The sequence below is a fragment of the Leucoraja erinacea genome, chromosome 11 (genome assembly GCF_028641065.1).
Source record: "Leucoraja erinacea ecotype New England chromosome 11, Leri_hhj_1, whole genome shotgun sequence".
Lineage (NCBI taxonomy): Eukaryota > Metazoa > Chordata > Chondrichthyes > Rajiformes > Rajidae > Leucoraja > Leucoraja erinaceus.
Window position 1 is genome coordinate 6,784,750 of NC_073387.1, and position 23,053 is coordinate 6,807,802.

Consider the following 23,053-nt stretch of genomic DNA (forward strand, 5'->3'; position numbering starts at 1 on the left):
CGCATCATTAGAATATTAGTTTGTGCTTCTTAGAAGCTTGTTGGGTATAAATAACCTGCCATTTTTTCTAAAGATCAGCATCTGAACAAATACTTAAGTTTGAAAGTTTATAGACCATAGGTCCAGGAGTAGGCCATTCGGCCCTTCGACCCAGCACCGGCATTCAATGTGATCATGGCTGATCATCCACAATCAGTACCCCGTTCCTGCCTTCTCCCCATATCCCGACTCCACTAGCTTCATAAGCCCTATCTAGCTCGCTCTTGAAAGTATCCAGATAACCGGCTTCCACTGAGGCAGAGAATTCCACACACTCACAACTCTCTGTGTGAAAAAGTGTTTCCTCACCTCTGTTCTAAATGGTCATCTCCTTTCTAAATGGATTTAGTTTTCCCACCTCCTCCCAATTCTTCCAGAGAACTAGTCCTCATCCATGGAACTGTTAATAACTTAACTCTGTCCTGTCCAAGGCCATGGTAGCTTTTCTTATGGGCAGTGAGCATATTTTGATTATCATACACCAGTGAGGCTGAGCTGGTGATTTACATGTTTACAATTTATTTCAATGTGAATCTAGGCGCAGAATGCAAAATCTAGTTAAAGACCTTGTAAGATTTGTTGGTGCCCTATCTTGATGTACATGTACATTTTATCTCTGATAGCATTTAAATATCAGATTTGATTCTGCTAATTTGTGGAATTCCCTGCCACAGAGGGCAGTGGAGGCCAAGTCACTGGATGATCAGCCATGATCACAATGAATGGCAATGCTGGCTCAAAGGGCTGAATGGCATCCTCCTGCACCTATTTTCTATGTTTCTTTGTTTTTTTCCTGTGCAAAACATTTATAAACTGCTAGAACTTTTAATTCAAGGTTAAAATGTATTAACAGTTCTTATTTTAAAAACTCCCAATTAAAAATAATTTTACATGCACACATCATTCATGTGCAATTGTAGTGCATTTCAATGCAGCTAATGTTATTTCTGAGTGAAATACCATTGGGAGGTTCCACAGGTATCTGTTCACAATTCAGCTCAACAGAGCTGCTGTTGACCTAGTCAGTCATCCTTCCCTGTTGATAAATATAGCTGATGTTGATCCTGCCAAACACACACTTGCTCTGCAGGGATAAGGGATGCGATTTTGAGTTAAAGGGTTTGTGTACCGTGCCAATGATTCTTGTACAGCTTGCTTTCATCAGTCAGGATTCTTGAGGGTTCAGGTGGGAGGCGTAACCCCGACACAGACACGATATTGTTCAGACTCTACCATGAACAATCTCGGCGACCCATTGAACCCAATGCGTGCTTTCCTCTCTTGTGTCATCTCTTCAGCTGCTGCGAGGCTGCCGAGTGGAGTGCACTTCAACGCCATGCCCATGAACTCAACATGTCGCTATGAACCTTCCATATCCCTCCTTGTGGGAACTGGGCAGGTTTTATTTTAACCCATCATCCTGGACGCTGGAGATCTGATCAGGCATCTGCTCCATAAAACAGCATGTTCTGCACGCCACACATGTGAAATGACTGGTCGGGAATCATCTCAGTACCAATCAACTTTTGTAGTGGTGACATCTGCATGTTACCCCAATTTGTGCTAGTGCTTTTTCTGGGCCAATAGTGAACATATGACAATCTAGGCTGAATGATGAATTAGTTTAATAAAAATGTGCTATTTTTATCCTCAAACAATAACTAGTCATAGTCCTAAATTGAAGCCATTTAGAACAATAGATAAGCTCAGAGACTGCTTAACATTTACATTAAAATTCACATCAAACCACCAAGTCTCAGCTGCAGATACCACAAATGATGCCTCTGGATTTCTAAAAGAGGATGCAGATCAGAAAGTGAGTAGCCACAATTCTTCCTGCTTTACATTTCCCAGCCCAACTATGTCTAATGCAGCCGTATTTAAGATACCAGGCTATAATCCAAGCAATCACATCTTAAATTCCACCCTGGTTTTAGTGGAAATGAAATTCAACTTTTAATCTGGAATTTTTAACGAGTTAGTCTTTAAAAATGAATGGCTACTTCTCTACAGTCGTTCTGCCATCCTTGCCCAATGTGGCCCATGTAACTCCTGACTCCCAGCACAATGGTTGACTGGTACTTGCCCTGGAATGCATTTGCAAGCTCTGGTTAGGGTCATCAATGCCTAGTTATTGGCAACAAAGGTGCATGGACAACAAACACTGCCCACATCCCCAAAAAGCAAATGGTACCCAAACTAGACTGGCGGGGATCATAGATTAATATGACATAGATTAAAAACAGCTTCCTCAAAGTTGTATACATCACATTCATGCAACACAATTTGAAACTCCGGGATAGGGGAATTGTCACTTCCCACACTGGGCAGTTGGTGATGGTGTCATTAACTGCTGCAAAAATGCTGAAGGCTTATGCAGCCTGACTGTCAATGGAAATCAAGTCTTGTGGGGTAAGTGCTGGAGTTGAACTAAAGAAGAAGCACAAAGAATAGACCATCTTGGTGTGTTCATTTGCTATCTATGTCTGTGCATGTTTAAAATTGAACCATCACAATTTCAAGACCCAACATTGATTTTGCAGTAAATGGTGTTATCTCATTCACAATGTTTGTGAACAGGTTTCAATGTACACGTGACAATAAACTGACCTTTGAACAATTTAGTGATATTCCCCACGGTACACTTCATGTGATAGACTAAATAAACTATGTAACCCTTATCCCCTTGGTACCTGTATTCTTCAGCGAAGCCTTTTCACCCATGTGTACTGGCCTTCGAGCAGAAAAGTTACAAAACCAGCTAACAACATGACAGGTGTCATAGGCCATACACCCTCCTTCTGTGCTGCACAGGTCACCCCCAGCTAATGAGCATCCAACTGATGTGGATTTAAACAAGAGTTTGGCAGGACAGTAGGATGGGTTTACCAGCTGCCATGGAGCTGCGGTGTGGGAACAAGGTACCCAACTTCAGTTCCCACTCGTAAACTGTTTGGGTTAAGAACAGTTCTCAGGAACCGAACCCCGTCGCTATCTGCTGAGGACCTACGAGTAAGTAACAAAATCTGAAATTCACTCAACACAACTGTACCTTTCGTGAGACAACTGGACCTTTTATTTCAGTATTCCTAACCTGGGTATTTATTTATTTTTAAGAGAGCTCTTCTTTCAAAAGTAATCTTAAAAAGAAAAACTAAGAGACAAAAAAGTGCTGAAGAAATTCAAGAAATAAAGAAACACAAGTTCCAATTTTTTTTCAAAACTTTGAAACAAGTCATTTACAACTGGAAGTGTTAAAGAAGGAACTGCAGATGCTGGAAAATCGAAGGTACACAAAACTGCTGGAGAAACTCAGCGGGTGCAGCAGCATCTATGGAGCATTTCCATTTACAACTGGAAAGTTGTTCAAACACACTTCAATCTATCAACTCGGGCATTAAAATATCAAAAAATATGGTCAGGTAAATGCATTTGTTTCATCAAAATTCTGTATCATTGCACTATCAGTTTCAGTATTCGGGTTCTCATTGAGGTAATCTAATCCCAAACCAGTTCAGTGCAGGAAACAAGAGTTTCACTAACACATCCATTTGGAAGAAATTCTGTTCAATACACCATCAATTCAGTTTTTCCTGCTAATGGAAGCAACCAAATTTCAGGCACTTGACGCATTACAAGAACAAACTATACATTTGCCACTTCTTGCCTGCTGGATACAATGCCCTATAAGTCCCATTGGTTGAATTCATCACTGCCTCAAACTGATGAGCAGGATATTTTCACCTCGGATAAAGAGTTGTTTCACATGTCTTTGAGAAACCTGCTGATAATCCACCTTGGGCCTGCCTCTCCTTTTCCTTTTCTGTTTCTCCTTTGCACAAGATCCAGCTTCCAAGCCAGTTTGTTTGAAACTCCTCTCCGACTGATCACAACCTCCAGACGGGTTTGCAGAATCGGCCGTTTCTTGCATAGCAGCACAGCTCAAACTTTTGCTGTCATCCAGTCCGGCTCCACTATCCACAAGCCTTTTGGGTAACGAGCCCGTTTGTTCTGTAAGCTTGGAAACGGGTTCCTTTCCTTTGGATTTTTCTTGAAGCCTTAACCGATCAAACAGCTGTAGGTGGGTTAAAAAAACAAAACAGATCCAGTGAGGACTATATAACCTATTTACGTGCAATAAACGATTTTTTAGTAGTGCCAAATAATAAACAAAAAGCAGCATTGGATAGAGAGTGGACAAGAGTCAGTGAGTTGTAGCAAAGGTGAGAAAAACAGTTGTACCCGGGTCAGTCTTAATGCTAGAGATGGGTCACAAACTATGAAGATAGTTCAGGGATCAAAATGAGGGGAGAAGGAAAAGGTGGAGACTTTAAGCAAAAGGGGATAGTTTTTTTTAAAGTTTTTTTTTTAAACACACTGCTTACCCTGCCAACAGTTAGCACTGGTTCATTGTAAAAAGCTTTCCCGAGGATCGGTTTCCTGAAGGTCTCATCCACATCAACAAGTGCCTGAAATAACAGTGGAAGATATGTTTACAAAGTTGTGAAAACAGCACCATTCTGTTATTTTGGCAGTGGGTTGGTGCCAGATTGTGGTTACAGCCAGTTACAACAACACACCATTAACCATAGTAATAGTCCGTAACACCAGCATCAGTTACACCAGCCCAGCATCATAGTTCCAGTCAGTCACATCAATGAAAGAAATCTTTGGCTTCTCATTAACGTAGAATTGACAGATGAGAGCTCAAAGGTTAAAGAGTTAAGAATTGTTAAGCTAGGAAGGGGATAATACAAGGAAGGGGATAGAAAAGTTGCAAATTGTGTAGTGTCATGGGAAGGTAGAACCCGATGCAAGGTCAGCAAGTGTTCGGGGAGGAAGGGGATGTTGTGGGTTAGTTAAAGCCCTGTCCCACAGTACGAGTTCATTCCAAGAGCTCTCCCGAGTTTAAAAAAAATCAAACTCGTGGTAAGCATGGAGAATGAATGTAACGGGTACGTCGGAGCTCGGGGGCGTCTCTTAGCGGCTCGTAACGCTAACGGCAGGTACTCGGGAAGACTCGCTAACGGCAGGTAAGCACGGGAAGACTTGTGAAGATTTTTCAACATTTTGAAAAATGTCCACGAGAGCCCCGAGCACCGACGAGTGGCCATTACCGTAAATCTACAAGTTCGAATCAGGGCAAACTCGGGAGAACTCTTGGAATGAACTCGTACCATGGCACAGGGCTTTTACTTAAAATTGGAGAATTTAATGTTCACACCGTTGGGCTGTAAGCAACCCAAGAAGAATATGAGGAGTTGTTCCTCCAAATTACGATGATCAGCTGGAATAGGATAATGGGAAATTAAGCCATCTGAAGGTAATTTAAAGGTCACGTGAGAAAAGTCAGTAATCAGATTACAGAAGTGTCTAGATTGTAAGCAGTAGTTTGCCAGAGCAAAGATAAACAGAATGTTTGTAAACCAGGCCCACTGCAATAAAATTTGACAATCAAGCCCCAGTTGTCAGACAGGTAAAAGTGTCTAAGATAGACACAAAATGCTAGGGCAACTCAGCGGGTCAGGCAGCATCTCTGGAGTGAAGGAATGGGTGACGTTTCAGGTCGAGACCCTTCTTCAGACTCTGTCTGAAGCCTGAAGAAAGGTCTCGACCTGAAAGGTCACCCATTCCTTCTCTCCGGAGATGCTGCCTGACCCGCTGAGTTACTCCAGCATTTTTTGTTTATCTTTGGTGTAAACAAGCACCTGCAGCTCCTTCCTACATTGGTAAAGGCAAATTCCACAGAGAAAATGAGATCAAAGATTACAAAGAAAAGTGGCAAATTATTATAAAAATGTTAAATCCACGTGTACCTATTGTAACATGAATAGTATAATTTGCTGGATGTTTTGAGTCAGCGGATTATCTTTGAGTCTTCTGTCCAAGTGCTCCCCCAGCATACTGTGACAAGTCCTGAATAAACTGTTCAAAAAAACTCATCAAGACTGGATGAGATTTTCACCATGCAATGTCCCAATCTGAGTCGCAATTGAGAGGGCGTTACTGGGCCCCACATGAAAGCCAGATTTAGGGTACGTATCAAACAGAAAAATCACTCCAACATCTTAGAAATTATCACCTAAAAATTTTAATATCGACCCTCTCTCTCCCTTTCAATTTTATACATCTCTATCAGGTCACTCTTCTGCCCCCTTTTTAAGCTTAAATCCTTGTGCTTAAATAAGTTTGGAATGAAAATCTTTGATCTTTAATGAGATGTAAATGTGCTACTCCCAATACTAGCCAGAGTGTTACCAGAGGCCCACGGATTGCTCTCTGAAGCTACTGTCTGTTTGAGGGATAATTTGGATTGGGCTGGAACTGCGAGCCTCACCAGCCTAGAGTAGGTGAATCGAGGACCAGAGGACATAGATTTACGGTAAAGGGGAAAAGATTTAATAGGAATCCGAGTGGTAACTTGTAGGGATATGGGCCAAACACAGGCAGGTGGGACATCATAATCATTTATAGTAATTTATTAGCCATGTTTCGCAACAAACAAGAAATTTGATTTTCCATACAGTCATACCAATAAAGAGCAACAAGACACCCAAATATATTTTTAACATGAACATCCACCACAGCGACTCCCCCACATTCCTCACTGTGATGGAAGGCAAAAAAAAAAAGCAATCTTTTTCCCTTCTTTGTTCTCCCATTGTCGGGGGATCATGCTCCCGCATCGGGGGGATCTCAGCTCCCTCTGCTGGGCGATCAGACCCCGGGTCGGGGCTGGTCGAACCTCCTACGACTTGAAGCTTCCCGACATCACTCTCTACCCGAGACTGCGAGCTCTTCGATGTTGGAATAGGCCGCGGTTGGAGCGTCGATCCCAAGCAAGGGATCACAGGCTCCGATGGGTAAGTCCACACCCCCGTGGTGGGGCTCTAAGCCAGTCTCGAACAAGGCCGCCTGCTCCATGATGTTAGGCTGCAGAGCGACTGGAGATACAATCCGGGAAAATAAAAATCACATCTCCGGCAAGGTAAGAGACTGAAAAATATTCCCCCCTCCCCCCCTATATAAAAACAAACCAAAGAACATGAACACAAACTTTTAACACACTAAAAATAACAAAAAAGACACAGACTGTTGGTGAGGCTGCCATCGCCACCATGTTGGCCGATGTGGGCAGGTTGGGCCAAAGGGCCAGACTCCACGCTGTTTCACTCTATGACTATGACTCCAACCCCTCCCTCACCCCATGAACAATTGAGGGGGGAGCCAAAATTGCACTGACATTGAACCAGGCCCATCCAGGCTCTGCTGTTGTAACACTCAAAGAAAAGGCCTGGCAATACTGGTTGAGGTATGCAGAAGGTTTTGGGCAATATGTGAAGGAGTAAACGTGGAAGAATAGGGTGAAGCACAACAAATAAACATCTGTGAATATGATAGCCTCGATTTAATATTTGTACGAGTCGATTGGTTAATGACAATTAAATTGACTCTTGACTCTCTCTTGTTAAATAGCAAACATTACCATGTTCCAGAACTTGTCAAATGCAACCACGAATCCTGAGCAGACTCCCCGCAATCCTTTAAAAGTCCGGATGTGGACGCTAATCTTTATTCTGTCCTGCACACACCGATAGAGTTCGCCCAGAGGACTGCCCGCATGTACTGTGGGAAAAATGAAACAGTAACAGTGAGAACCGAAGCAGAGCATGCAACAGGGAAACAAACATAAAAAAACACACCACCATATTCCCCCACTGGAGGTCACTATTGATACACGTTCATTTTCCCACCCATCCAACTACATTGCAAAATTACTCTCACGTTTAAAATAATCAATGAATCCAACAAAGGTCCCATTTGTTAAATCACAAAAACCATGTGTGACCCTTGCTTCACGACTTCAGTTAGCTGCAATAATGACAAAACCACGACTGGTTTCAGCTCTACTGATCAAGTTACAGGTAAAACAATGTTCCTCCACTGAGAGCAAAAACAATCAACAGGAAAGGTCACTAAACTCTTGGCATTTACTGTTGTCCAAATGGATCAGGGCCCATCTATACTTCATCTCTTCTAAACCTGCCAAACATCCAAGTCTATCTACCTCACTCTTGAATGTGTAGGAAGGAATTACAGATGCTAGTTTACACCAAAGATAAACCCAAAATGCTAGAGTAACTCAGCGGGACAGACAGCATCTCTGGAGAGAAGGAATGGGTGATGTTTTGGGTTAAGACATCCGCAGAAGGGTCTCAACCAGAAACATCACCCATTGCTATATCTCCAGAGGTGCTGCTGCCTGTTTCACCGAGTTACTCCAGCATTGTGTCCACCTTCACTCTTCAAAGTTTCAGCTTTTAAAAAGGGAAGAGATCCAGATTTCTCCTTTACCTCCACAGATGCTGTATGACCCAATGAGTTCCTTCAATACTTTTGCACCAGACTATAGCATTTCTCATTTCAGATTTTGACTATCTGCCGCACAAGAGCAAATATTCATTAGAAAACCATTCTAGCTTTGAAGTTAGCAGATTCTGAGCAAGCTGCTCTGTGGAAAAGCAGGAAAACTGAAATAGATTCGCCATTATTATATGTTTTCAGATATACTAGTATGAACTGGACTACTTGGGCAGAAATATTTTTGCACTGCGCAAAGCTCGTGATAGAAAAAACCACGCCGCTTCTGTGTCTAAGATGAGGTGTGCCATACCAGGGCATTCGAGATGTCCTCATTCTTTAGGGAACAAGGGTTCCCCTCTTCTATCGTAGATGAGGCCCTCACTAGGGTCGCCTCGGTACCCCACAGTTTCACTCTTGCTCTCCCTCCCCCAAGTCACAACAGGGACTCCTAGTCCTCACCTTTCACCCCATCTGCCATTGCAGACAGCACATAATCCTCCAACATTTTTGTCACGTCCAATGGGATCCCACCACTAGTCACATCGCCACCCCTTTCCACAGAGACCATTCCATCCACAACCCCCTGGTTAACTCATCCCTTCCCACCCAAGCCACCCCCTACCCAGGTGTACTTTCCCCTGCAACCGCAGGTAGTGCAACACCTGTCCCTATACTTCCTTCCTCAACCAGGGACCCCGACAATCCTTTCAGGTGAAGCAGAGGTTTACTTCCACCTCCTCCAACCTTATCTACTGTATCTGCTGTTCCAGGTGTGGACTCCTACATATCGGTGAGACCAGGCACAGACTGGGCTATTGTTTCGCTGAACACCTCCGCTCAGTCCGCCTTGGCCTACACGATCTCTCGGTAGCCAAACCCTTTGACTCCCTTTTCCACACTGACCTTTCCATCCTGGGCCTCCTCCACTGTCACACAAATGCAAATTAGAGCAACAGAACCTCATATTTCACTTGTGAGCTTATAACCCAGCGATGTGAACATTGACTTATCTAACTTCTTGTAACCCTTTCATCCCCTCTCTATTCGTCCCTCCCCCACCATAGTCATCACATTAGTTTCAGTGTCATCCTGCTGAGTTTCACGGTTTGTATCCCTCGTTACAACACTCCCACAGCCAACAATGAACCATTGTGGGCTCAACCTTTCCTTGATCATTGTTGTTTGCTTTGATTTGTCCTTTTGCACACCTTTCATTCATTCATTCCAAGTACCATTTCATATCTCTAGTTTCCCTCTCCCCTGGATATGTCTGGAGAAGGGTCTCGACCCGAAACGTCACCTATTCCTTTTCTTGAGAGATGCTGCCTGATCTGCTGGGTTACTCCAACTTCTTTGTGTCTATCACCCATAACAAATGTTTCCTCACATTTCTAAACAATATCGAGGGATGTCGTTCAGCCCATTGAGTTGATGCCAGCTCTTAGTATTTCCCTGTGGCTATTCCCTCGCCCGCTTGATTTTACCACCACTCACTCCATCAAGCCGATGCAAAAGGCATTGAGGATGTGGGTGAGAACCAGTGCACCCGGAAAAAAACCCATGTGGTCACAGGGAGAAAGGGCAAATTCCACACGGACAGACCCCAAGGTCACGTTTAAATCCGCTTTGCTAGAGCTGCAAGTCACAGCACTACAATGCTGGATAGAATGAGTTTCTTTTCTAATGAGAATATGGATGCTAAATGAAAACTAGGATGACAGTGGCACAGTTGGGTGAGCTGTTGTGTGACAGGACTAGAAACATGCATTCAATCCTGACCGAGTTTGCATGTTCTCTTTTGACCATGTGGGTTTCCTTGTTCTCTTTTGACCACGTGAGTCCCGTATCCACCCACATCCTAAAGAAGCTGGAGAAACTCAGCGGGTGCAGCAGTATCTATGGAGCGAAGGAAATAGGCAACGTTTCGAGCCGAAACCCTTCTTCAGACTGATCGGGGGCGGGGGTGGGGGGGGACAAGAAAGGAAAAAGGAGGAGGAGCCCGAAGGCCGGGGGATGGGAGGAGACAGCAGGGGGACTGAGGAAGGGGAGGAGATAGCAAGGACTAACAAAACAAAACTAACAACTCTCCCAATTTTGTTAGTCCTTGCTATCTCCTCCCCTTCCTCAGTCCCCCTGTTGTCTCCTCCCATCCCCCAGCCTTCGGGCTTCTCCTCCTCTTTTTCCTTTCTTTTCTTCCCCCCCCCCCCCCCCCCCCCCCCCCGATCAGTCTGAAGAAGGGTTTCGGCCCGAAACGTTGCCTATTTCCTTCGCTCCATAGATGCTGCTGCACCCGCTGAGTTTCTCCAGCTTTTTGTGTACCTTCGTTTCTCCAGCATCTGCAGTTCCTTCTTTAAACACATCCTAAAGATGTGTGGTTGGTACATTAATTGACCCTGTGCTGTACGTTACCCCTAAAAGGGGCAAGTGGTAGAATCTGGGGGAGTTGATGAAAGAGTGGGGAGAATAAATATAGGATTAATGTAGGATTAGAGTAAATGAGTGGTTGATGGAAGCACAGCCTGTTTCTGTGCTGCATCACTCTGTGATTCTAGATTCTTCAAGCTGGGGAGGAGGGAAGACAAAGACTAAAGTATTTCAAAATCAGAAGTTGCATTCACATAGCATCTAATCTTTGGAAATAACCAAAAGTGAAGCACAGCCACTCATTTTCAAAGTGTAACCACCACTGTTCTGCAGGCAAATCCAACAGCTAATTGGTCTCTTCTTCTGAAGAAGACCCCACAAACAGCTGAGATAATTGACAAATTAACCTCTTTTAGTAAGGCTATCAAGTGAGTCAAGGTGACACAGCCAAACACAAAGATGATCTGTGATGTAGAATTAGTTTACTAAAGTAACAATAAAAGGTTAAGGAGATCGGATAAATAAGTTACTAAAGCGAGGATGCTATCTCGGCCGCCCTGCCGCATGCGTACCTTTTGTAGACCAATATCGAAGCAGCCCTGAAGCCGGTCATGGAGATGTCCATGGCCTACACCATAACGCGCTCCTGGCTGGAGGAGGCGAGCTGCTCCTACAGGGGAATAAAAAGCAAAGATCAGGGCGTTGAGATCGAGACATCTCCCACTCACACACTCGACCCAATTCCATCACACACAGGTGCATCCACTTTCAGGCCCTGCATTGGCAAAGCCCTGCATTGGTTAGTGTTCCTCTCAGTTCATCTGCTTCACCTTCCCCCCTGAAGTTGTCAGAGCTGCCCCACTTACTGAAATGACCATCACTGACCTGGTCAGGTGGCGAGAATTTATCTTAATCTTATCCTAATCCAAAGTCCATTTCTCCTGCATGCGCTCGTGTGCGCACACACACGCACATGGCAATAAGAATGATTATGAAGCCATTCAAACCTGTTCCACCAAGGGGGTTTGGTAAATGCGAACCAACCCCCTTTAACCAGCCCTTATCATTTCCTAACGTTGGTTTATAAAATCTTTCAATCCTAAATTAACTGCCTAGACTTTTAGTTTATTGTCATGTGTATCGAGGTACAGTGAAAAACATTTGTTGCGTGCTATTCCGCTGACTGGATAGCACGCAACAAAAGCTTCTCACTGTACCGTAGTATATGTGACAATAAACTAAACTTTTGTCATTTGCTGAAATGTTTCAAATTTCTGCTGCCCAACAGCAAATTGCGGTCTAAGCTTACTCCAGAAATATTTAACTTTTTAGCCCAGGACCCCAGCCTAGCCCCAACTCTCTGCAACAAGCAGAAACAACCACCTACAATCTACCTTATTGATTTCCCTTAGTATCTCAAACTTAATTCAAACCACCCCTTAAACAACATAATCTGCCTATAATTTTCTCCATCAAATGTAAACATATATTAGACTCCCTCCCAGGCCAATACACCGTACCCAAGATGTGGTCCAAAATCCACTCAATGCTCCAGACTCTTGCATTACTGCAGCTTAAATTTGTGGACTGAAGATTGTAACACAGCTGGAAAAGGTCAACCACCAATAGATGTAATTTTTCTATCTGTCCATGAGATTTTAATGCTCTACACACATATGTATCACTCGTCATCCACAACACCATCCATTTAGCACTCTTCTCAACCTCCAAGGCTCTGATCATTCACTGCTTCTAGCTTTGCATCAACTGTGTGCTTCAGTAAGATTCTGCAAATGCACTAGCTGGAAAAATGAACCAACATCAGCATGCTCTCCCAGGCCAATGTCCTGGCATCAGGGCTGCCATCACACTCAACCAGCTCCAGTGAGCAGGACACTTCATCCAGCCTGACATCAGACTCCAGAAACAGGAACACCACCCTGACTTCCATCACTGCAAGAAGTTACTAGGAGAAGCGAGAAAACACTTCACCGATGTTCTTTGATTCACCTTGGAAAATGTAACATAGGCTTGAGTCTGGGAGGAGCACCTGGTAGAGCACAGAACATTTCCAATATCTTTGAAGGGAGCACGAGGACGACAGAGAAACAGAAAAAGGAGTTCAAAATTTCCCAGACAATCCATACAACTTGCCAAGCACCTCCTGCACATTCCACGTTGGTGCAGGCAACCACCTCAGAACTAGAGCAGAGGGTATGGCACCCTGACCAAGGGGTGCTTAAAACCTGCTGTGTTACTGTTCTGTGTAGGGAGGAACTGTAGACGCTGGTTTACAACAAAGATAGACACAAAATGCTGGAGTAACTCAGCGGGTCAGGCAGCATCTCTGGAGAGAAGGAATGGGTGGTGTTTCAGACCAAGACTCTTCTTCAGACTGTTCTATTCACCACGGTAATATTTGCTTCTGTTGAAACTCACTTGCCACAATTATATCCATTCAATCAATCTATTAAAACCTCTCCACAGTTTAATACTTCCATCTAGATTGCTTTTGCTACCCATCTGTGTGTCATCTGCAAGCCTCAATGAAGTGACAGAATACCATGTACCCAAGTTATGTATAAAACTGATCTTTCAGGAACATTGCCACATGCAACTAATTTGGCACCTGCCTAAAAATCACCCCCAGACTCAAGTCGGGTATCAACCTGAACTGTCAGCCATTGCCTTTCTCCAAGGATGCTGTCTGACCTGCTGAGTTACTCCAGCTTTTTGTGTCTATCTTCGGTTTAAACCAGCATTTGCAGTTCCTTCCTGCACATTACTACATCTGATATGCCCTGTCCTTTAAATTGGGTCATGAAATATGTATTGCTCCAGTCAACATACCTGCTTCAGATAAGTTACATTTGTCAAATAATCTCTTCTGATTAGCAAAAAAATGTATGAATATTAAAAGGGCCATGGCCATTTTTTCTTACATTCTACTTTTATGTGTTCTTCCACTTTACAGCAATTACCAGTGGTTATTTATACAGCCCCAACGAATCTCAACTCCTTTTCTACTTCTTCTATGCCCGTTGGAAACCAGCACCGTGTCGCTAGTTTTCAACGATTTAATAATAAAATAATCTATGGGCTTCCCTAGCTGATTACCTCATGATGTAACTCCCTCATCAATGAAGCTGTCATCGAGTGCAGACAATGTTGTCCACACTGGCCATCAAGATTCCACCTTCAATAACTCGATTCACACTTGATCCACAGCTGTCACTGCTCCGATTCAAGAGTATCGACATAGTTGCACATCACGATAGTCTCTGCCACCACCCTCAGGCTATGCATTCTGAACTCCAACAAACCTTACCATAAAATGTCTTGCTATGACCCCTCCAAACTCTTCTCCTTAACCTAAACCCATGACCCTCTGGTTATAGATACTTCTACAATGGGGAAAGGTTTACTGTATACCCAAGTCATGTCCCTGATACTTCTGCAGACGTCCAGGTGCTAACCTCATCCTTGCCCGCAAATCTAGACTATCCATTCTGCATAACCGAGACACGCTTTCCCTGGCATCCTCCTGATCAATTCCCTCTGGATCAAAGCAATCAGGTTCTTTCCATACGGTGATCAAAACTGCACATAATATTCTACGAGGCCTCACCAAGGCTTTATAAACCTGTACTACTGTGACCAGCTTGCAGTGCTGCCACCTTCATGATTCTTTCAATTTGTCTTATCATTCATTGTGAATATCTACCTTTATTCAACTTCCCAAAATGAATCACTTTCCACCACCTCTTTCAAGCCACACACACACACACCAGTACAACAGGTGGTGCAAAGAGAAAAATAAGCAGAGTACAGAATATTACAGCTACAGAAATAAGTGAAGATTAAAAAAATGCAAGCGCCACAATGAGATAGGTTAGGAGATCAGAACTACCGCCTTAACTCATGACAGGACTGTTCAGTAGTCTGATAACACCAGGCTCCTGAATCTGCTGCCATGTGCTTTCAAGCTTTTGTACCTTCTGTCTGACTGGAAAGGGGAGAAGAGGGATTGTCTCAGGTGGAAATGGTCCTTTATTATGTTGTCTGCTTTCCTAAGGAATAACGGAGTGTAGGTGGAGTCGATGGGGCAGGGGGTGGGGCGCAGCTGGTGACACAGATTGGGCTACATCCAGAACTCTTCAATTTCTTGTGGACTTGGGCAGAGGACAGAGTTGTTGCCAAACCAAGTTGTGATGCATTCCGATAGGATGCTGTCAATGATGCACCTGTAGAAGTTCGTAAGTTGAAGGCATGCCTAACTTTGGTAGTCTTTTGATGAAGTAGAGGCATTGCTGCGCTTTCTTGGCCGATAGCTTCAATGTGTTGGTCCAGTACAAATTGATGGTGATATTTATGTCTATGAACTTGCTCTCAAACACCTCCCCTTCGGCATTGACGCTGACTGGAGCGCCTGCTGGTCAATAACCAGCTCCTTCATCTTGTGACATTGAGAGAGTGGTTAATGTCATGGCACCATGTTACTCAGCTCCATCTCCTACAGATCAATCTTTCTGTGGCCCAAGACTATCCTACTCATGATACATAATAGGTTGGTGGTTTTCCCCATGTCTGTCTATTGGTTTGGGATAGGAACATTAATCAGTAATCATTAAGATTACTACTGGGATTATATCAGATCACGTATCCCTGATCTTGTGCAGTAAAGCCCTCAAACCGGCCTGAGCCTCTCTGATGATCTGGAAGCTGGTGGTAAGACTACACCCAGAGGCCCGATACATAACAAAGCATTCCACAAATATGGATTTGAAAGTCATGGCAACTGAAAATAGTGCGAAATGCATTGCAATGTTAAAAGGATAAACAATACTGTAGAACTACTACCAAGAGCAGTGCAATGTATTCAGTCAAATTTGCCAACAGGTATTAAACTGTTAAGCGTACTCAGTGAATTCAAAAATAATCTTTGGAAGTTTTATATAAATACTTATTTCCCAATGGTCCCATTCTCACTAAGGGTCATGCAAGTTCAGAAGTGGTATATTATATCTGAAAAGCAATTGCCTGTATTATTATATTGTGTTAGTTTGATAGCCATATATCAGCTCTATGCTGAATGACAACTTTATTAAAAATTGTACTTGATAAAAATGTGGGTTTCTTATTATCTCATTATAGGTACACTACAACAAAATGACAAAATGGACAGCAGATTATCATTGCAATTATAAATGTTCTATAGTCTTTACGGAGAAGCATTACTCTGCAGGGCACAAATCCCACGGCTGTATGCAACGTTTGTCAAACATCCCCCCCCACATCTATCAGGAGATACTGAAACATGAAGTCCCACACCACCAGGGTCAGGAAGTCACATCCCTACATCTCTGGAGAATATGGTTAGGTGACATTTCTCCAGGAATGTTGCCTGACCCGTTTAATTATTCCAGCACTTTGAGTTTTTTGTAAGCCAGCATCTGCAGTTCCTTGCATCTCTCTATGCAACACATATGCACCACCCTGACTTATTTTCTAATTATGTTTTGCACTCGTCTTTATCTTCTCAACTGTGAAATTTGCACTTGATCTATGTTTTTGTGTGTTATCGGAGTTCATGTTAGTGTGATGCTGGAAGCAAGATTTTCTTTCAACCTGTATCTCACCATGCTCTTCAACTCTACTTCCACATTGCACAAAAATATTGAAATCCTTCCTAGTTTATGTATCTAGAGCTAGCGTTCATAGCTCAAAATAAAGCCAGAGATGAAAATAAATTTCTTAAACCAGAGGGCAGGGAATTCTTTGAATTTATTGCATTTACCTTTGTTTGTGTTCTCTCCCTTTCTTCTCACCCTCACCAATCAACCAGATGACTTAATCTACAGTTTATTATTATATCAACCCTGGCTTCAGCTTACCGGGGACATTCCCTATGTCCTAAGCACCCTTCTTCCACCGATTTGCCTTCCACAAACTCTTTCTCAATGTCCATAATATGAAGGAACTATCAATTTAATAGTGGACCTGACATGGAACGTGAACACCTCTGCGCTGCTGAAAAAGGTCCAGCAGAGACTGCACTTCCTGAGGGTGCTCAGGAAGAACTACATCACCCAGAAACTGCTGCTGTCCTTTTATCGGTGCTCCATAGAGAGCATCCTAACATACTGTGTATGCGTGTGGTACACCAGCTGCACAGCGGCTAAGAGGAAAGCGCTCCAGAGGGCTATTGACAACGCCCAGAAGATTGTCGGCTGCCCTCTCCTCACCTTGGAGGACCTACACAGTTCCCACTGTCTCAAGAAATCCCAGAACATTATAAAGGACATTTCCCACCCCGGCCACTCCCTGTTTGAACTGTTGCCGTCAGGCAGACGGTACAGATCAATGAGGACAAGGACAAACAGACTCAAAAACAGTTTTTATCCCACAGCAATAACTACACTTAATATAGCCACCAAATGAGCGCAGGTGCGCTACATACCAAAGGGATTGTGCAATCGACAGAAGAATGTATGGTTGTGTGTTTATGCTTGTTTTTTTCATGTTATTTATTTTAGTTGTTTATTTCAGATATTTCTCTTTTACGTGTCGTTAGCTTTTAGAAAATGTGTGAATGGTGCACTGACTGGTTGGCATTTTTAATTTTGTTGTACATGTTTACATTTTTTAATGACAATAAAGAACAATTTCAATTCTCTATATTAATGGGACTGAAGTGGAGATGGTCGAGAGCCTCAAATTTCAAAGTGTAAATATCACTAATAATTTGTCCTGGTCTAACCATTATGATACAACAGCCAGAGTGGCAAAGTGGTAATTGCGTCAGAAACCTGGGTTCAATCCTGGCTATGGGTGCGGTCTGGACGGAGTTTGTAAGTTCTCAATGTGACTGCATGGGTTTTCTCCAGGTGCTCAGTTTTCGTCCCACATTCTAAAAACATGCAGGTTTGTAGGTTAATTGGTCCCTGTAAATTGTCCCCAGCATATAGGATAGAACTAGTGTACGGATGATCGCTGGTCGGCGTGGACTCAGTAGTCTCCACACTGTATCTTTAAACTAAACTAAGAAAGCACACCAACACCTTAGTAGACTAGAAGTCTAAGGAAATTGGGCATGTCCCCAATGTCTCACAAATTTCTACAGATGCACCAGAGAAAGCTATCAGATGCATCCCGACTTGTTATGTTCAAGACAAAATAAATTGCAGAGCATCATGAATAGAGTTTAGTCCATCTAATCTCCTCTCCATCAACTGTTCACGCTGCCTTGGGAAAGCAGCCAATATAACCAAACTGCACACACACCCCTGATCATTCTCTCTTCTCTCCTGCCAGACAGAAGATAGTCATTTGAATGCAAGCACCGCCAGATTCAAGAAAAGATTCTTCCTCGCTATTAACACACTGGAGCGTTCCTCTTTTATGCTAAAAATGAATTTCCATCTTCCAATTGCAGCCCTTTTTTATCTGCTCTTTGACAGGGAGAACATTATATTTTGCATTAATTCATTTGTCTTCTACACTAACAAATGTATGGTACATTTTGCCTTGATTGTAATGTTTTTTCACTGCTTCTCAATGCATATGACAATTATAGCCCAATACAGGTAGGACTGCTATCACGCAATAGTTGTATCCCTAAGAAACGTTGTATGTCAAAACTATTGTGTCAATGGGGTAAGGAGGTTATGGACTAGAGTGTTTCAGACTTGCAATAATAAAGTTACATTTCCCACAGGGTTTTCAAAAGTAGAGGTGTTTTCAGTGGGAATAAGTTTAATTTTATTGAAGTGAAAATTAAAAATACCAACTTCTATATGTTACATTGGTCAATAAAGTATAGTTGCACGCGTGTCAATGGTACCAATTACTTGACTATGTGAACGGCCACCTGTGGTGAAACTGACAGACTGTGTTCCGAAGTGTCAATGGCGTGTTTACTGCAGGTAGTTTATGTGGGACCACTCCCCCTAAAAAAAACTGCTTTATTTTTCTGCTTAGAAGATAAGACACAAAATGCTGAAGTAATCCACAGTTTCTTCCCACACATTCCTTCCTACACATGTATTTTTCTGCTTGTCAGTTTCCAATGTAATTTTTTAGTGGTCCTCTAGTGCCCGATCTAAATAGCGTTATAATCAATTAGACCCTAAAAGGTCGATACTGGTCCCTAATTCATCACTAACATTATTATAAATTTGCTTTATGGAAACGCACTTTATAGTAGTACTGCCTATGCCAATAACTTTCTCTTAAAATGTTGCAACATTTGTTACCTCCTCTGTAATTTTTGGCTGCCACTTCTCCCATGTTATGTAAGTGACTACATTTCAAACAGTGATTTAGATCAGGCACTTGAATCTCTCCCTGCACTGGAGACCCGACCTTTTCTCGTCGGGTCTCAGGTGTCGTTGAGGCCGCAACGAGGAGCGGCCTCCAACGGGAAGAAGCCGGGGACTCTGGTGCTGACTCACCGTTGCCGTCGCGGAGCTGGCCGAGTCCGGAGCGGGTGGAGCGGTGGTGGAGGAGCGCTGCTGCTGCCGTTGCTGCTGCTACCGGAGAGTCGGAGGCTCCAACGACAGGTCTGTGGACGGCGGCACCGGGAGCCCGTGGGTCCCTGGAGGGAGACCGCTTTTCGGGGCTCCTGCAACGGCGAATTCTCCCGCCCGAGTTGCGGGGTCGAAGAGCTCCTGGAGCGGGGCCTGACACTACTGCCCCGCGCGGCTGGAATGGCCGCGGACTCTGCGAGCGCACACCGGGGGCTCCAACACCAAGACCCGGTGTGCGACCTCGCACCACCCGGCGTGGCTTTAATGGCCGCGGGACAATCGCCATCGCCAGCCGGGGGCTATGACTTTGACTCTGACATCGGGGGGGGGGGGGGGGGGGGGGAGTGCAGTGGAGAGATAAGTTTTTTTGGCCTTCCATCACAGCTATGTGATGGATGTTTATGTAAAATGTAATTATGTTGTGTCTGGGGTCTATTTGTGTGTAATGTATGGCTGCAGAAACGGCATTTCGTTTGGACCTCCAGGGGTCCAAATGACAATTAAATTGACTCTTGACTCTCTTGACTCTTGACTATACATCTCAGATTATGATTTCTTAACTGTGAGGTGGCTGTGATGGAAGAAATTGTGGGAATAGGTAATTTGGCCAAGGCTACTCAGCTATTCAATAAGAGTGTGAATTATGCACCTTGTAATCATTTGCTTGCCTTGTTCCCATCTCTTGATTCCTGGAATGTCCAGAAATCCATTGATTTCTTGGACACTATCAATGACTGAATCTCCACAGCCTTTGGCATTGAGATTTCCAAAGATTTAGCACCTAGAGAGTGAAGGATTTGTTCATTTCAGTTTTAAATGACCTTGTAACCACCCTTGCTTTCCATTCCTCACCCTAGTTCCCCAACTAGTTTCACGGTCCTCCTGATTAATTTTACTGATGGTATGCCTGGTTGACACCTTCCCCTCAGTCAACAATGAACCATTCTACATTTCCTTATCATCATGTTGATCTGTCGTTTTCACACCTTACCCATCCACATCTCTAGTTTCCCTCTCCTCTGACTTTCAGTCTGAAGAAGGATCTCGACCAAAGATCCTATAGCGGACGGAGCAAGATAGATCACTCGACGAAAAAGACGTAGTACGGTCATGGGCAGATTCATGGGTAATTTTAGGCCCCATTTCCATCACCGGCTTCCGTCTCCGCACCAAAGATCCCATAGCGGAGCAATGATAACTAATGCAGAGACGGAAGCCTGTTACGGAAACATCCTCGTAAAAATAAAAGTTATTTGGTAAAAATCTTCTCCTCATTTTCAGAATTTTAATTTATTAACACAAACTGTTCCCCCGCAACATTGATTACACTGCGAGTCAGGTCGGATTACGGAAATGGATGAAAAAAAGGCTCACGTTCCGTTGCGTACTACACGTCAGCCCATTGAATTTAGCAGGAGTGGTCTATCTTGCTCCGCTATAGGATCTTTGGTCTCAACCATTCATTTTCTCCAGATGCTGCCTGACCTGCTGAGTTACTCTACATTTTGTGTCTATCTACACTTTAATTAGATGTTGAACCCTATGTAGGGGAAGGTACCATCCCTGTGCTTTCTGATGATGTGCCAACCTGTTGATAAACACAAAATGCTGGAGTAACTCAGCAGGACAGGCAGCATCTCTGGATAGAAGGAATGGATGATGTTTCGGGTCAAGACCCTTCTTTAGACTGAGAGTCAGGGGAGAGGGAGACACAAAGATAAGGAAGTGTAAGGTGTGAAAACGAGACCAAAGGAGATGGGGCTCAAGGAAAAAATAGAATAAATCAATGTTAGCTAGAAGGTGACAATGAAGCAGAGATAAAATGTAATCAGGGGAACAATCAGACTGGTCGGAGAACTAGGAAGGAGGAGGAGGTGGAGAGAGAGAAAGTATGGTTTACTTGAAGTTAGAGGTCAATATTCATACCGCTGGGGTGCAAGTCTGAAGATTTGAGATTCCAGCTACAAAGACAGATGTGTACAGCAATTCGTTCTTCCCCCACACAATTAAAGCATGGAATAATCTTCACCCTACCATAGTCACCCAACCAGATGCAACTAAATTGAAGGCAGGTCTTTCTTCCCAAAAACCCTTTCTGGCTCAAGTCCTCCCTCCACCACCTCCAGTTTAAATTCCAATTTGGAATATTTTGGAGGACCAAGAAACTAAGAAGGGTTTTGAGCTGAAACGTCACCCATTCCTTCTATCCAGAGATACTGCCTGTCCCATTGAGTTACTCCAGCTATTTGAGTCCATCCGCTGGGGTGTAAATTGGCCAAGTGAAGTATGATTTAGGCGTTGTAATGTTCCTCCAATTTGCTCTGGGACCCACTCTGACAGTGGAGGAGGGCCGGGACAGGAGGTCAGTGTGGGAATGGGAGGGGGAGTTGAAAGTGTTTAGCGACCGTGAGCTCAGGTAGGTTTAGGCGGAGGTGTTGACCCAGTTTCTCTCTCTGTCTCTCACCCCCCGCCGCTGCCCGGCCGCCGGCCTGTACTCACGGGCCATCCTGGTCATCACGTTTTTGGGGGCGCGGTCCCTGCGCCGGGGCCGCGGCTTCTCCTCGTCGCTCGCCTCGGCCACCATCAGCTTTTTGAGGCGCTCGATGCGCTCGGGGTCGGGGGCGGCCGCTGCGCCGCGGCGACTGCGGGCTTTAGCCGAGGCCCGGCCCTGACCCCGGGGGCGGGAGCCGGAGCCCGGCCGCCGCGTCAGGAACGACTCGTACTCGGCCACGTTGTTGAAGGTGCGGACGCCGGGGAAGGGCAGCGGCGGCGGCTGCGGGCTGTACAGCGCCAGGTACGGGTCGAAGCGCGGCGAGCTGATGTCCAGCGCCCCGCCGCGCAGCTCCGGCTGGCGACCAGCTTCACCTCCTGCAGCCTCCGCCATCTTGGTGCAGCTCCCGCTCCCTCCCTCGGCATCCGGGCTTGTCCGCCGCTGCCCGAGATACACCACTTTCCAAGCCGCCATCTTGGCTCTGCGGGCGCGGCGCATCATGGGATGCCTGCGGATTGACACTTCACTTCGTCTTCTTTCGTGTGGCGTGCACAGCCTAAAGTTGTAGGACAACTTGTTCTATTTGATCTTCCGTTTGTGCGCGTCGAGTTCATTGCAATAGTCAAAACAGGGCGGACCACGTGAAGGTTGCAGTCTTCCACCCCTGGATTGACACTGAAGGCTCTGGAGGCCAAGTCAAAGACAGACATAAAATGCTGGAGTAACTCGGCGGGACAGGCAGCATCTCTGGGGAGAAGGAATGGGTGACGTTCTGGGTCAAGATTCTTCTTCAGGCAGTCAGGGGAGAGGAAGACTAGAGATGTTATAGTGCAAGGTGTGAACAATAGGGTGATTTCACCAAAGGTCAAATGAGCGTAGATCCCCCCTCACGTGACCGAATTTTTTAACTGGAGGACATCTCTCAGTTTGGTACATGTAAGTGAATGGGGAAACACGCACTTTCCCACCCGTTAAAAACATGGAAAACGGCCGATTTTTGAGCTGTAATTTTCTGTGTTAGTCGGGGTGACCGTGAAGCACAGCGACCTAAATTTTCAGGCAAAAAAAAGTTAGAAAGTGAGGTAATTACAAGAGGGAACTGAAGGTAGAAAGCGGCGGAAGTGAACAGCTGACAATTGCCGTGGTGATTTTAAGATCCAAAATATCGGGAATTATCCCGTTTGCTCGCTGAATTTCATCAAAAGTAAGGCATTATTAACTTACTTTTGATGAAATTCAGCGAGCAAACGGGATAATTCCCGATATT

General features: G+C 44.4%; 1 protein-coding gene across 1 annotated transcript; it reads right to left on the reverse strand.

Annotated features, from left to right (window-relative positions):
* Positions 1-1,646: 1,646 nt before the first annotated feature.
* Positions 1,647-22,275, reverse strand: lsm11 (LSM11, U7 small nuclear RNA associated). The gene is made up of 4 exons (XM_055642603.1): positions 21,795-22,275; positions 7,526-7,665; positions 4,425-4,508; positions 1,647-4,114 (listed from the first exon to the last, which is right to left on the reverse strand). Exons 1-4 carry the CDS (start codon positions 22,258-22,260, stop codon positions 3,749-3,751), a joined length of 1,056 nt encoding a protein of 351 aa, XP_055498578.1. The 5' UTR covers positions 22,261-22,275; the 3' UTR covers positions 1,647-3,748.
* Between the last annotated feature and the right edge of the window lie 778 nt (positions 22,276-23,053).

Coding starts and splice junctions, on each gene's coding strand:
- lsm11 (XM_055642603.1), bottom strand. CDS start 22,260: ATGGCGGCTTGGAAAGTGGTGTATCTCGGGCAGCGGCGGACAAGCCCG. Junction 4,509..7,525: donor TTGACAAGTTCTGGAACATG/GTAATGTTTGCT, acceptor CTGTTATTTCAG/GCACTTGTTGATGTGGATGA. Junction 4,115..4,424: donor CAGTGCTAACTGTTGGCAGG/GTAAGCAGTGTG, acceptor ACCCACCTACAG/CTGTTTGATCGGTTAAGGCT.